Source organism: Theropithecus gelada, chromosome 3, assembly GCF_003255815.1.
Source record: "Theropithecus gelada isolate Dixy chromosome 3, Tgel_1.0, whole genome shotgun sequence".
Classification (NCBI taxonomy): domain Eukaryota; kingdom Metazoa; phylum Chordata; class Mammalia; order Primates; family Cercopithecidae; genus Theropithecus; species Theropithecus gelada.
In genome coordinates, this window is record NC_037670.1 from 12,192,029 (window position 1) to 12,206,668 (window position 14,640).

General features: G+C 47.7%; 2 protein-coding genes across 2 annotated transcripts in view; both read right to left on the reverse strand.

Moving 5' to 3' along the window:
* Window positions 1-10,704, reverse strand: part of MUC17 (mucin 17, cell surface associated) — an 18,861-nt gene extending 8,157 nt beyond the window's left edge. The window contains exons 1-6 of the mRNA XM_025379355.1: window positions 9,679-10,704; window positions 7,419-8,616; window positions 3,454-3,573; window positions 2,519-2,646; window positions 2,109-2,167; window positions 891-1,042 (exon numbers count right to left, since the gene is read on the reverse strand). Coding sequence (XP_025235140.1) covers window positions 891-1,042; window positions 2,109-2,167; window positions 2,519-2,646; window positions 3,454-3,573; window positions 7,419-8,616; window positions 9,679-10,704 — 2,683 coding nt within the window. The remainder of the gene's footprint in view (window positions 1-890; window positions 1,043-2,108; window positions 2,168-2,518; window positions 2,647-3,453; window positions 3,574-7,418; window positions 8,617-9,678) is intronic.
* Window positions 10,705-11,068: 364 nt separating this feature from the next.
* LOC112620624 (mucin-17-like) lies at window positions 11,069-14,418 on the reverse strand. Its single transcript, XM_025379356.1, has 4 exons — window positions 14,176-14,418; window positions 13,125-13,647; window positions 11,449-12,770; window positions 11,069-11,119 (listed from the first exon to the last, which is right to left on the reverse strand). The coding sequence occupies exons 1-4, from the start codon at window positions 14,416-14,418 to the stop codon at window positions 11,069-11,071; spliced, it is 2,139 nt and encodes a 712-aa protein (XP_025235141.1).
* Window positions 14,419-14,640: the final 222 nt, after the last annotated feature.

Sequence of the window (14,640 nt, forward strand, 5' to 3'; positions counted from 1 at the left end):
CTTTCTTTCTTTCTTTCTTTCTTTCTTTCTTTCTTTCTTTCTTTCTTTCTTTCTCTCTCTCTCTCTCTCTCTCTCTCTCTCTTTCTTTCTTTCTTTCTTTCTTTCTTTCTTTCTTTCTTTCTTTCTTTCTTTCTTTCTTTCTTTCTTTCTTTCTTTCTTTCAGATGGAGTCTTGCTCTGTCACCCAGGCTGGAGTGCTGTGGTACAATCTCAGCTCACTGTAACCTCTGCTTCCCAGGTTTAAGTGATTCTCCTGCCTCAGCCTCCCAAGTAGCTAGAACTACAGGCGCCTGCCACCATGCCCAGCTAATTTTGTATTTTTAATAGAGATGGGGTTTCACCATGTTGACTAGGCTGGTTTCAAACTCCTGGCCTCAAGTGATCTGCCCGCCTCAGCCTCCCAAAGTGCTGGGATTACAGGCGTGAGCCACCATGCCTTCCTGATGCCTCCTTCTTCCCTCTTCTGCCATGATCCACACACTTAGATGAACCCCCGCGTAACGAGGCCCATGGGTCCCCATTTCCAGCAGACTCCCCTGTCCTATAGCCCTTAGTCCTGGCACCCTGCAAGATCTGGTCTGTTTGTATGTCTGGCCTTGCAGGTTCCGGGACGAATTCCTGGATCTCCATGTTCTCTTGCTGTCTCCATTTGCCTTTGTCCCTTCCCCTACCCTAGGGACAAAATGGGCTGGAGGATGATGAAGGTTAAAGACTCTCTCGGCCCAATCCTGGGGCTTCTTTGGGCTGTACCCCCAGGTACTCTAGGACCCCACAGTGATTCTTGTACCTGCCCATTAACCATCCTCACTCCCAGCCCTCCTCTCTGTTAAGAAGGTCATGCCCCAGCTCTGATCCCCTCTCCCTTCCCTCCCTAGAAGCCCAAGAGTTTACCTGAGCAATTATCATTGGTCATTATTTGCTCTGTGGTCACTTTTGTGATTTTTTGTTTCACTACCTCGGTGGCATTGTCCAAAGCTGTCTTGTATTCTGGTGTGTACTTGGTTCTTAGGAGGACGTCATGCTCCACCACCACACTGCCAAGACTGAGGAGGGAAGGGAAGATGTCCTGGGGTCAGAATTGGGTGCTTACCTCTCAGATCCATCCCAGACAGGCTTCACCCTCTCTGATCCCAAGGGAAGGCAGAGCTGGTAGGAGGACAGTTGGGGTGATGACTCTGTCCTAGGCACTGCACTGAGCCCCCTGCTATAGGAGTTCTCCCAGCAGTGGTGCCTAAGATAACTTTCTACAAAGTGAGTCTCCGGGAAGTCTTAGGGAAGACTCAGTGATGAAGATGGATAGAGGAATGGGAACCACAGAAGAGGCCATCCTTGAGGTTTTTGGTTTTTTTGTTTTGTTTTGTTTTGTTTTAGAGACAGAGTCTCACTCTGCTGCCCAGGCTGGAGTGCAATGGTGCGATCCTGGTTTACTCTAACCTCTGACTCCTGGGCTCAAGTGATCCTCCTGCCTCAGCCTCCTGAGTAGCCAGGTCTATAGGTGCACGCCACTATGCCCTGCTATTTTTTGTAGAGACAAGGTCTTGCTATGTTCCTCAGGCTGGTCTTGAACTCCTGGCCTCAAATAATCCTTCTACATCAGCCTCCCAAAGTGCTGGGATTACAGGTGTGAGCCACTGCACCTGGTGCCACCTACATTTATATATTGAAGCCCTAACCCCCAGAACCTCAGAATGTGACCATATTTGGCGATAGGGTCTTTAAAGAGGTGAGTAAGTTAAAATGAGGCCATTAGTGTAGGCCCTCATCGAGTCTGACTGGTGTCCTTATAAAAAGGGGGAATTTGGATATGCAGAGACAGCAGGGAGGTGTGCACAGAGGAAAGACCATGCAAAGACACAGTAAGAAGGTGGCCGTCCACAAGCCAAGGAGAGAGGCCTCCAGAGAAACCACACCCACCCACACCTTCATCTTACACCTCCAGCCCCTAGAACTGGGAGAAATAGATTTCTGTTGTTTAAGCTGCCCCATTGGTGGTATTCTGCAATAGCTGCCTGAGCACGGCAATGCAGGAGGCACAGTTCTAATTGCCTTTATAATTATGACTGCTGCTTCCACACCACAGACCCTCTTCCCACGGGCCCAGACACTTACCGTAGGTTTGTGATGTTCACCCCAACATACTCAGGGATCCCAGAATACACAATGTTCATCTGAAAGGCAAGGGGCCACTGTGTCATCCCAGAGAGACCATGGGGCCTCTCCGTGGGACATCAGGAGGGCACAGGACCAGGGGATGCTCCTGTCCTACAGCATCATAGCACACTCATCAAATGGAGTGGTTTCTTTCCAGAGACCTGCCCTGCCTCAGGGGTCTCCTGCAGCCCCCAGGTAAAACCTGGCCTCATCTCTTCCCCCTTCCACTGGCAAGCCCTGAGGACGTGGGGGCCTGAGGGAACTCCTGCACATCTAACAAGGGAACAGCCCCCTGCTGCCTTCTTACCCTACAAACTCTGCTCTGGGGGGAACTGAGTGGCCATGGGGCCTTGCTCTCCCAGACTTACCTGTTCTGTGAATGTCTTATTGAACTCCCGGAATTCCTGGGAAGAGTGGTTTTTTAGCTCATCGGTGAACTTCACACTGGTCACTGTCACAGTCAGTTCCATTTGGGCAGAGACAGTCTCCGGTGTCGCTGAGGTGGGTAGACTTACTGAGCAAAGCATCTCTGAGTTTCTTACTCAGAAGTTCTGCCCCCCAGCCTAGGTGGAGGGAGTGACCTCCATTGTATTTTATGGTAAAATTTTGTGCCAAATTTGTATCCAAAATACACCTTCTTGTTTTCTTTTCTTTTCTTTTCTTTTATTCATTTTCTTTTCTCTTTCTCTTTCTTTCTTTCTTTCTCCTTCCTTCCTTCCTTCCTTCCTTCCTTCCTTCCTTCCTTCCTTCCTTTCCTTTCCTTTCCTTTCCTTTCTTTCTTTTTCTTTTCTTTCTTTCTTTTTTCCTTCCTTCTTTCTTTTTTTTGACAGGGTCTTGTTCTGTTGCCCAGGCTGGAGTGAAGTGGTGAGATCATAGTTCAGTGCAGCCTTGACCTCCTGGGCTCAAGCAATCTTCCCACCTCAGCCTCCCAAACAGCTAAGACTACAAGTATGCGCCACCACACCCAGCTAAGTTTTTTTTTTTTTTTTTTTTTTAATAAATGAGATCTCACTATGTTGCCCAGGCTGGTCTCAAACTCCTGGCCTCAAGTGATCCTGCCTCAGGCTCCCATAGCACTGGGATTACAGGCGAGAGCCACCGTTCCTGGCCTATTTATTCATCTTGTAATACCTTAGCGTTCTTAGCTCTGGGTGGAAACAAAACAAAACAAAACAAAAAAAACACCACAGTGCAGAAGAGGCCCTATTCCTGGCCTCACATCAAGGTGGGGTAGGAACTGGTGCCTGTATGGAGGTTGGGTCCCAGGGCATGGAGAGGGGGGAGGGCCTGGGGTTGCACTCACCTATGTCAATGTTGTTGACCACCTCCTCACATGACTCCCCACCATAGGGGGTAGGACACAGGCACTTCTCCCCATCCCAGGTGCCTCCATTCTTGCAGCGAGAGCATTGATCTCCAACACCTGTGGAACAATCACAGAAGTTTTCTTTCCAAGTTCCTCCATTGAGGCAGCTCACTGAAACGAACAGGGATTTATATGTTGAGCACAGCACTTTACAGCTTACAATACATTTACACGGACACTGCCTAATTTGTTTTTGTTTTTTGAGTCTGAGTTTCCTACTTGTCGCCCAGGCTGGAGTGCAATGGCGCAATCGTGGCTCACTGCAACCTCCACCTCCCAGATTCAAGTGATTCTCCTGTCTCAGCCTCCCGAGTAGCTGAGATTACAGGCGCGCACCACCACACCCAGCTAAGTTTTTGTATTTTTAGTAGAGACAGGGTTTCACCTGTTTGGCCAGGTTGGTCTCAAACTCCTGACCTCAGGTGATCTGCCCACTTCGGCCTCCCAAAATGCTAGGATTACAGGTGTGAGCCACCACGCCCGGCTCCAACACTGCCTAATTTGATACTCTCATGAGACCCCGGGGGTGCACAGGACAGTTACCATTATCCTCTCTTCACAGACCCACAAAGTGAGGCAGAGAGAGGCTAAGCCACCTCTCCATGGGTCCACATTTAGGCTACACTTCACCCAGTCCTAGTCCAGCATGCTTGACTTTACCCCAAAAACGTGAAGAAAGAGAAATCTGACATTGTGAGAGGTGAACGACACAGTCAGGGATGAGGAAGGAAAAACCCAGGTGAACTTGACCAGTCTACATTCCACCCAGGTTGAAAATGAGAAAGATGGTCGTTGTTCTTCAACACCTGCTTTGGAAAAGCCCATACTGGCAATCGTTACTGTTATGACTCTTTCTGATTCTTTTTAATTTACTGGGATGTGGAGTTTGAGGGAGGAGTCTAGACCTTATTTTATTGTTTTTTTTGAGACAGAGTCTCACCATGTCATTCAGGTTGGAGTGTAGTGGTGCAATCATAGCTCACTACAGCCTTGACCTACGGGGCTTAAGCAATCCTCCCACCTTAGCCTCCCATGTAACTGGGACTGCAGGCATGAATCACCATGTCTGGCTTATTTTTAAAATTTTTCTGTAGAGATGGGGTCTTGCTCTGTTGCCCAGGCTGGTCTCAAACTCCTGACCTTAACAAATCCTCCAGTCTCAGCCTCACAAAATGCTGGGATTACAGGTGTGAGCCATCACGCCCAGCCTAACAACTCCTTTTTAAATTGCAGTACAACAAATAAACTCCTCTTAGTTTAAATAGGTAGGAAGTAGTGATAGCCAACTCTTGAATATCCGTGCCAAGCAACCTGGAAAATCGAAAGCTCTGTTTACTTTGCTTTTTCTTGAAAATCGCTGTGCCTGGGTAGATCAGTATTCAAGGTGTGTTTTGTCTGGGGAAGGGCATGAGGTATGTTTAGACTCTGCAAAGACCTGCCTCACCCCTGCCTTCTGGTTTACCCTAAACAGACTCAGAGAGCAGGATCCACACTCATGAAAATCACATCATGCAGCCTCTATTCATGGGCTTTTGCTCCAAGACGTTCGGAAAGAATAGAAGAGAGAAGTCAAGAGTCCTGGGCACACCGGAAACCCATACATCCTATGGGTTTACCCATACATAAATCAGTCTCCTCCCTCCGTCTCTTTCTCGCTTTCATTACTGAAGATGCCCAGATCTGAGCTAAGTACCAAAACACGAGTTAGTGAGAAACAACAGAAGCAGACGCTGGGGTGCGTTCACCCATTGCTCAACAGTCTAAAGGGAAGGCCAATCTCTGGGGAAGAGGAGGAAGACAGAAGGAGGACAATCTGCTTTTAAAGATGCGACCAACACCAGATAGTGGGTCCAGTGGCATTGCAGCCACTTGGCCTTTGTCGTGAGACACCTACGAGGCTTCCTGGAAATACAAGGTCCAGATCTCCCACCTGAAAATGCTCAGACCACTCATCTGAGAATTGGAGAGCTCAAGAAGACAAAGACATTGGAGAGAATCAAGGGAAAAAAGCCATATGATAGAAAATCCAGCCAGGCATGGTGGTTCACACCTGTAATCCTAACATTTTGGGAAGCTGAGGCAGGTGGATCACCTGAGGTCAGGAGTTCAAGACCAGCCTGGCCAACATGGTGAAACCCTGTCTCTACCAAAACTACAAAAATTAGCTGGGTGTGTTGGTGTGCGCTCTAACCCCAGCTACGCGGGAGGCTGAGGTGAGAGAATCGCTTGAACCTGGGGAGTGGAGGTTGCAGTGAACAGTGATCGCGCCATTGCACTCCAGCCTGGGCAACAAGAGTGAAACTCCATCAGAAAAGAAAAAGAAAAAGAAAAGTTCAGGCAAAGTAGAATTCAGCAGAGGAAAAAATCACAAAGTCCAGAGAAAACGTAGTAGTCAAAAACTGAAGAACCACCTTCACCGTCATCAATTCAAGATGGGATTGGGCAGTTCTGTGGGCAGACACAGATCATATACCTGTGAGCCTAGTCATCTAAATAAATCAGAGTTTTCAGGTATTTTAACTAACATACTTTTAAAAATGTATGCAAAATATTCTTAATCTGGGAGTCATACTCACAGGTCTATTAGTATATTACATGATTCATGTAATACAATATACAGGATATTATAATAGCAGGTATTGGATGGTGCAATTCTTACCCTAACAAGAGAGAAGAAGGCTGAGTGAAAGTTCTTGAGTCAGAGAAAGGAGAGGGATACGTAAGGACAGCAAAACACTCATAGGCATTGGAGGTAGAATTCAGAGCTGGTAGAAGTGAAGGAATCTTCTTTTGCTTCTATAGCGGATGCTCAGGGGATAAGATGAATCAAAATAAAAGTGAATGGTGGCAGAGATACTTGACAAAGGTACACATGAATGAATTGGCAAAAACCTTCTGCAAAAAAAAAAAAAAGTTTGTACTTTAGTATGAACAAAATCAGTGAGAAAATCCACTAGAAAGTTTACAAAGTAAACTAAAAAGTTTAAAATAAAACATAAATAAACCACTCAGAGTTAATAACATTATGGCATACAAAGTGCAATGGAACAGAGACCTGCAGAATACAAAAGAGGGAAAACAGGACTTGTGGACAGAATACTGGAGATTGAGGTGCCCAGGCAAAGAGAGGTAATACTTTGTTCAAAAAAGGGGAACTTGTGCAAGAAACAGCGAGAGTGGAGAAGTGAGAGAGTGCTGAGACAGAAAACCTTGATGCGAGTTTTATCAATTGGAAAACAAGTAAGTCAGAGCAAAAGGAGTTTAGGAGTAAATGTTTAAGAAGAAAACCACAAAAAGTAGTGAGTGGAGATTGAAAAGAAAGGTCAGTTTCAAAAAGGTAAATTCTTTTGAAAAGTGTCTGTTCTTATCCGTTGCCCACTTTTTGATGGGCAACTTTTTGATGGGGTTGTTTGATTTTTTTCTTGTACATTTGTTTAAGTTCTTTGTAGATTCTGGATATTAGCCCTTTGTCAGATAAATAGATTGCAAAAATTTTCTGCCATTCTGTAGGTTGCCTGTTCACTCCATGGAATACTATGCAGTCATAAAAAACGATGAGTTCAAGTCCTTTGTAGAGACATGGATGAAGGTGGAAACCTTCTGAGCAAACTATCGCAAGGACAGAAAACGAAACACCGCATGTTCTCACTCATAGGTGGGAACTGAACAATGAGATCACTTGGACACGGGGCGGGAAACATCACACACCGGGGTCTGCTGTGGGGTGGAGGGATGAGGGAGGGATAACATTAGGAGAAATACCTAATGTAAATGATGAGTTAATGGGTGCAGCAAACCAGCATGGCACATGTATACATATGTAACAAACCTGCACGTTGTGCACATGTACCCTAGAACTTAAAGTATAATTTAAAAAAGGGAAAATTCAAGAAATCACTTACATGTTGTGGTTGTTGTCACAGTAGTTGAGGTGGAGGTGCTCTTAATTGTAGAAGTAGTCGTGGGGACAGTGGTGGTGGTCACCGTGGGGGAGGAAGCGGTCCTTGTGCTGGGTTTTGGCCCAGTGGTCATGGTAGTGACAGTCTCAGGGATCACAGCCGTGGAGGAGGCAGAGGTTGTTGGAGGTGTACTGGAGTGAGCAGGAGGAAATATAGATGGGATGGTGTGAGAAGTGATTGTTGACGGCCTGCTGGATTCTGATGAAGGGGTCACAGGATGGGTGGTGACAGAAGTAGAGGTGTGAGGTGTACTGGCTGCAGAAAGCGTTGATACAGAAGTAGTGGAGCCTCTGCTGGTTGTGCTGGGGGCAGTAGACATGGTCACATATGTGAGAGGAGCTGCAGTAGTCATTGCAGTTGTTGTAAATTCCTTAGTAGTTGAAAAAGATGTGGTGGTACTACTAGCAGAGGTTGATGGTGTGTTTAATTCTGTGGAAGTTATCACAGGGGTAGATACAGCACCAGTTGTTGCAGGAATGACATCAGAGGTAGAACTGGTGACAGGAGTGGTGGGAATAAAAATGGTTGTCCCAGGTGTGCTTCCTTCTGTGGTCATTGATACAGATCTGGTGGTGGCTACAGGAATGATGGGAATTGAGGCAGCTTCAGTAGAAGGGGTAAAAGTTGTGCTTGTGTCAAGAGGAGGTGTTGAAGGTGTGCTGGCCTCAGTAAAGCTAGTTGGAGGTGTGGTGCTAACACGAGGAGTTGTTAATGGAGTGCTTCTTTCACTGGTAGTTGAAATATGTATGGTAGTGCCTTCGGCAGGTATGGAGGATGAACTGGCTTCGGTAGAGGTAAGCAAAGGTGTGCTGGTATCACCAGGAGGTGTTGAAAGTGTGCTGGCCTCAGAAGGACTTGTCACAGATATAGGGCTGAGGAGAGTTGTCAGTAAAGTGCTTCTTTCACTCGTAGTTGACACAGGCATGGTGGTGCCTTCAAGAGTTGTAGGAGATGAACTTCCTTCAGAGGCAGTGGTCACGGACAAGCTGGTGTCAACAGATGGTATGGACGGGGTGCTACTATCAGGAAACCTCGTTACAGGGGTGGAACTGATAAGAATAGTGGTCCCAAGGGTGCTGATTTCCGTGGGTATAGACACAGACATGGTGGTACTGTCAAGAGTTGCAGAAGATGAAATGGCCTCAGTAGAAGTGGTCACAGGTGTGCTGGTGTCAACAAAAGGTGTTGAAAGGGTGTTACCCTCAGAACTGGTCACATGTGTGCTGCTGACAGGAATAGTTGTTAATGGAGTGCTTCCTTCACTAGGAGTCGAGATTGGCATACTGGTACCTACAGGAGTTGTAAGAGATGAACTGCCTTGGGTAGAAGTGGTCACAGGTGTGCTGGTGTCAAAAAAAGGTGTTGAAAGGGTGTTACCCTCAGAACTGGTCACATGTGTGCTGCTGACAGGAATAGTTGTTAATGGAGTGCTTCCTTCACTAGGAGTCGAGATTGGCATACTGGTACCTTCAGGAGTTGTAGGAGATGAACGGACTTGGGTAGAAGTGGTCACAGGTGTGCTGGTGTCAAGAGAAAGTGTTGAAAGGGTGCTACCCTCAGAACTGGTCACACGAGTGGTGCTGACAGGAATAGTTGTTAATGGAGTGCTTCCTTCACTAGGAGTAGAGATTGGCATGGTGGTGACTTCAGGAGTTGTAGGAGATGAACTGACGTGGGTAGAAGTGGTCACAGGTGTGCTGGTGTCAACAGGAGGTGTTGAAGGTGTGCTAGGATCAGAAAGGGTCACCGATGTGGTGCTGACAGGCAAAATTGTTAATGGAGTGCTTCCTTCACTAGGAGTCGAGATTGGCATACTGGTACCTTCAGGAGTTGTAGGAGATGAACTGACTTGGGTAGAAGTGGTCACAGGTGTGCTGGTGTCAAGAGAAAGTGTTGAAAGGGTGCTACCCTCAGAACTGGTCACACGAGTGGTGCTGACAGGAATAGTTGTTAATGGAGTGCTTCCTTCACTAGGAGTAGAGATTGGCATGGTGGTGACTTCAGGAGTTGTAGGAGATGAACTGACGTGGGTAGAAGTGGTCACAGGTGTGCTGGTGTCAACAGGAGGTGTTGAAGGTGTGCTAGGATCAGAAAGGGTCACCGATGTGGTGCTGACAGGCAAAATTGTTAATGGAGTGCTTCCTTCACTAGGAGTCGAGATTGGCATACTGGTACCTTCAGGAGTTGTAGGAGATGAACTGACTTGGGTAGAAGTGGTCACAGGTGTGCTGGTGTCAACAGAAGGTGTTGAAAGGGTGCTGCCCTCAGAACTGGTCACACGTGTGGTGCTGACAGGAATAGTTGTTAATGGAGTGCTTCCTTCACTAGGAGTAGAGATTGGCATGGTGGTGACTTCAGGAGTTGTAGGAGATGAACTGACGTGGGTAGAAGTGGTCACAGGTGTGCTGGTGTCAACAGGAGGTGTTGAAGGTGTGCTAGGATCAGAAATGGTCTCCGATGTGGTGCTGACAGGCAAAATTGTTAATGGAGTGCTTCCTTCACTAGGAGTCGAGATTGGCATACTGGTACCTTCAGGAGTTGTAGGAGATGAACTGACTTGGGTAGAAGTGGTCACAGGTGTGCTGGTGTCAACAGAAGGTGTTGAAAGGGTGCTGCCCTCAGAACTGGTCACACGTGTGGTGCTGACAGGAATAGTTGTTAATGGAGTGCTTCCTTCACTAGGAGTAGAGATTGGCATGGTGGTGACTTCAGGAGTTGTAGGAGATGAACTGACGTGGGTAGAAGTGGTCACAGGTGTGCTGGTGTCAACAGGAGGTGTTGAAGGTGTGCTAGGATCAGAAATGGTCTCCGATGTGGTGCTGACAGGCAAAATTGTTAATGGAGTGCTTCCTTCACTAGGAGTCGAGATTGGCATACTGGTACCTTCAGGAGTTGTAGGAGATGAACTGACTTGGGTAGAAGTGGTCACAGGTGTGCTGGTGTCAACAGAAGGTGTTGAAAGGGTGCTGCCCTCAGAACTGGTCACACGTGTGGTGCTGACAGGAATAGTTGTTAATGGAGTGCTTCCTTCACTAGGAGTAGAGATTGGCATGGTGGTGACTTCAGGAGTTGTAGGAGATGAACTGACGTGGGTAGAAGTGGTCACAGGTGTGCTGGTGTCAACAGGAGGTGTTGAAGGTGTGCTAGGATCAGAAATGGTCTCCGATGTGGTGCTGACAGGCAAAATTGTTAATGGAGTGCTTCCTTCACTAGGAGTCGAGATTGGCATACTGGTACCTTCAGGAGTTGTAGGAGATGAACTGACTTGGGTAGAAGTGGTCACAGGTGTGCTGGTGTCAACAGAAAGTGTTGAAAGGGTGCTGCCCTCAGAACTGGTCACACGTGTGGTGCTGACAGGAATAGTTGTTAATGGAGTGCTTCCTTCACTAGGAGTAGAGATTGGCATGGTGGTGACTTCAGGAGTTGTAGGAGATGAACTGACGTGGGTAGAAGTGGTCACAGGTGTGCTGGTGTCAACAGGAGGTGTTGAAGGTGTGCTAGGATCAGAAATGGTCTCCGATGTGGTGCTGACAGGCAAAATTGTTAATGGAGTGCTTCCTTCACTAGGAGTCGAGATTGGCATACTGGTACCTTCAGGAGTTGTAGGAGATGAACTGACTTGGGTAGAAGTGGTCACAGGTGTGCTGGTGTCAACAGAAGGTGTTGAAAGGGTGCTGCCCTCAGAACTGGTCACACGTGTGGTGCTGACAGGAATAGTTGTTAATGGAGTGCTTCCTTCACTAGGAGTAGAGATTGGCATGGTGGTGACTTCAGGAGTTGTAGGAGATGAACTGACGTGGGTAGAAGTGGTCACAGGTGTGCTGGTGTCAACAGGAGGTGTTGAAGGTGTGCTAGGATCAGAAATGGTCTCCGATGTGGTGCTGACAGGCAAAATTGTTAATGGAGTGCTTCCTTCACTAGGAGTCGAGATTGGCATACTGGTACCTTCAGGAGTTGTAGGAGATGAACTGACTTGGGTAGAAGTGGTCACAGGTGTGCTGGTGTCAACAGAAGGTGTTGAAAGGGTGCTGCCCTCAGAACTGGTCACACGTGTGGTGCTGACAGGAATAGTTGTTAATGGAGTGCTTCCTTCACTAGGAGTAGAGATTGGCATGGTGGTGACTTCAGGAGTTGTAGGAGATGAACTGACGTGGGTAGAAGTGGTCACAGGTGTGCTGGTGTCAACAGGAGGTGTTGAAGGTGTGCTAGGATCAGAAATGGTCTCCGATGTGGTGCTGACAGGCAAAATTGTTAATGGAGTGCTTCCTTCACTAGGAGTCGAGATTGGCATACTGGTACCTTCAGGAGTTGTAGGAGATGAACTGACTTGGGTAGAAGTGGTCACAGGTGTGCTGGTGTCAACAGAAGGTGTTGAAAGGGTGCTGCCCTCAGAACTGGTCACACGTGTGGTGCTGACAGGAATAGTTGTTAATGGAGTGCTTCCTTCACTAGGAGTCGAGATTGGCATCCTGGTACCTTCAGGAGTTGTAGGAGATGAACTGACTTGGGTAGTAGTGGTCACAGGTGTGCTGGTGCCAACAGAAGGTGCTGAAAGCATGCTGCCCGCAGAACTGGTCACACGTGTGGTGCTGACAGGAATAGTTGTTAATGGAGTGCTTCCTTCACTAGGAGTCGAGATTGGCATACTGGTACTTTCAGGAGTGGTAGGAGGTGAAGTGACTTGGGTAGAAGTGGTCACAGGTGTGCTGGTGTCAACAGAAGGTGTTGAAAGGGTGCTATCCTGAGAACTGGTCACACGTGTGGTGCTGACAGGAATAGTGGTTAATGGAGTGCTTCCTTCACTAGGAGTCGAGATTGGCATACTGGTACTTTCAGGAGTGGTAGGAGATGAAGTGACTTGGGTAGAAGTGCTCACAGGTGTGCTGGTGTCAACAGAAGGTGTTGAAAGGGTGCTATCCTGAGAACTGGTCACACGTGTGGTGCTGACAGGAATAGTGGTTAATGGAGTGCTTCCTTCACTAGGAGTTGATATTGGCATGGTGATAACTTCAGGAGTTGTATTAGTTGAACTAGCCTGAGTAGAACTAGTCACAGGTGTGCTGGTGTCAACAGAAGGTGTGGAAGGTGTGCTAGCCTCAGAACTGGTCACATGTGTGCTGCTGAGGGGCATAGTTGTTAATGAAGTGCTTCCTTCACTTGGAGTAGACTTAAGAATAGTGGTGAACTGAAGAGTTGCTGGAGATGAACTGGCTTGCGTAGAAGTGGTAACAAGAGTTTTGGAGCCAAAAGGAGTTGTTGAAAGGGTGCTAGCCTCAGAAATGGTCACTGGCGTGGGGTTGACAGTAATACTTGTTAATCCAGTGCTTTCTCCACTAGGAGTTGAGGTTGACATGCTGGTACCTTCAGCACTTGTAGGAGATGAATTAGCTTCAGTAAAAGTGGTCACAGGTTTGATGGTGTTAACAGGAGATATTGAAAGGGTGCTAGGCCAAGAACTGGCCACCGCCGTGGTACCGAAAGGCACAGCTGTCAATGGAGTGTTTCCTTCACTGGTAGGTGAGATTGGCATGCTGGTACCTCCAGCAGTTGCAGGAGATGAACTGGCTTCAGAGGAAGTAGTGACAGGTGTGCTGGTGTCAACAGGAGTTGTTGAAAGGGTGCTAGCCTCAAAACTGGATGTCAGACTGGTGCTGACAGGTATACTTGTCAATGGAGTGCTTCCTTGCCTAGGAGTTGAGGTTGGTATGCTGGTAACTTCAGCAGTTGTAGGGGAAGAATTGGATTCAGTTGAAGTGGTCACAGGTGTGCTGGTGTCAACAGGACTTGTTGAAAGGGTGCTAGCCTCAGAATTGACCAGCAGCGTGGTGCTGACAGGCATACTTGTTACTGGAGTGCTTCCTTCACTAGGAGATGAGGTTGACATGCTGGTACCTTCGCCAGTTGTAGCAGATGAAGTGGCTTCAGTAGAAGTGGTCACAGGAGTGTTGAAGTCAACAGGAGTGGTTGCAAAAGTGCCAACCTCGGAACTGGCCAGCAGTGTGGTACTGACAGGTATACTTGTTGATGGAGTGCTTCCTTGACTAGCAGTTGAGGTTGGCATGCTGGTACCTTCAGCAGTTGTAGGAGATGAACCGGCTTCAGTCGAAGTGGTCACAGGTGTGCTGGTGTGAACAGGAGTTGTTGAAAGGGTGCTAGCCTCAGAACTGGCCACCTGCGTGGTGCCCACTGTCATACTTGTTAATGGAGTGCTTCCTTCACGAGGAGTTGAGGTTGGCATGCTGGTACCTATGGCAGTTGTAGATGAACTGGCTTCAGTAGAAATGATAACAGATGTGCTGGTGTCAACAGGAGATGTTGAAAGGGTGCTAGCCTCAGAACTGGCCACCGGCCTGGTGCTGACAGGCACACCTGTTACTGGAGTGCTTCCTTGACTAGGAGTTGAGGTTGGCATGCTCGTACCTTCAGGTGTTGTAGGAGATGAACTGGCTTCAGTTGAAGTGGTCACAGGTGAGCTGTTGTCAACAGGAGTTGTTGAAAGGGTGCTAGCCTCAGAACTGGCCTGTGGTGTCATGCTGACAGGTATACTTGTGAATCGAGTGCTTCCTTCACTAGGTGATGAGGTTGGCATCGTGGTACCTTCAGCAATTGTAGGAGATGAACTGGCTTCAGTAGCAATGATCACAGGTTTGTTTGTTTCAACAGAGGTAGATGAAAGGGTGCTAGACTCTGAATTGGCCACTGGTGAGGTGCTGAGAGGCATATTTGTCAATGGAGTGCTTCCTTCACTAGGAATTGAGGTTGGCATGCTAGTAGCTTCAGCAATTGTAGTAGAAGAACTGGCTTCACTAGAAGTGGTCACAGGAAAGTAGGAGTCAACAGGAGTTGTTGAAAGGGTGCTAGCCTCAGAACTGGCCACCAGTGTGGTGCCCAATGACATAGTTGTTACTGGAGTGCTTCCTCGACTAGGAGTTGAGGTTGGCATGCGGGTACCTTCAGCACTTGTACGAGATGAACTGGCTTCAGTAGAAATGGTCACAGGTATGCTGGTGTCAACAGGAGTTGTTGAATGGGTGCTGGCCTCAGAACTCGCAGGCAGCGTGGTGCTGACAGGCATAATTGTTCCTGGAGTGCTTCCTTCAATGGGAGGTGAGGTTTTCATGCTGGTACCTTCAGCAGTTGTAGCTGAACTGGCTTGAGTAGAAAT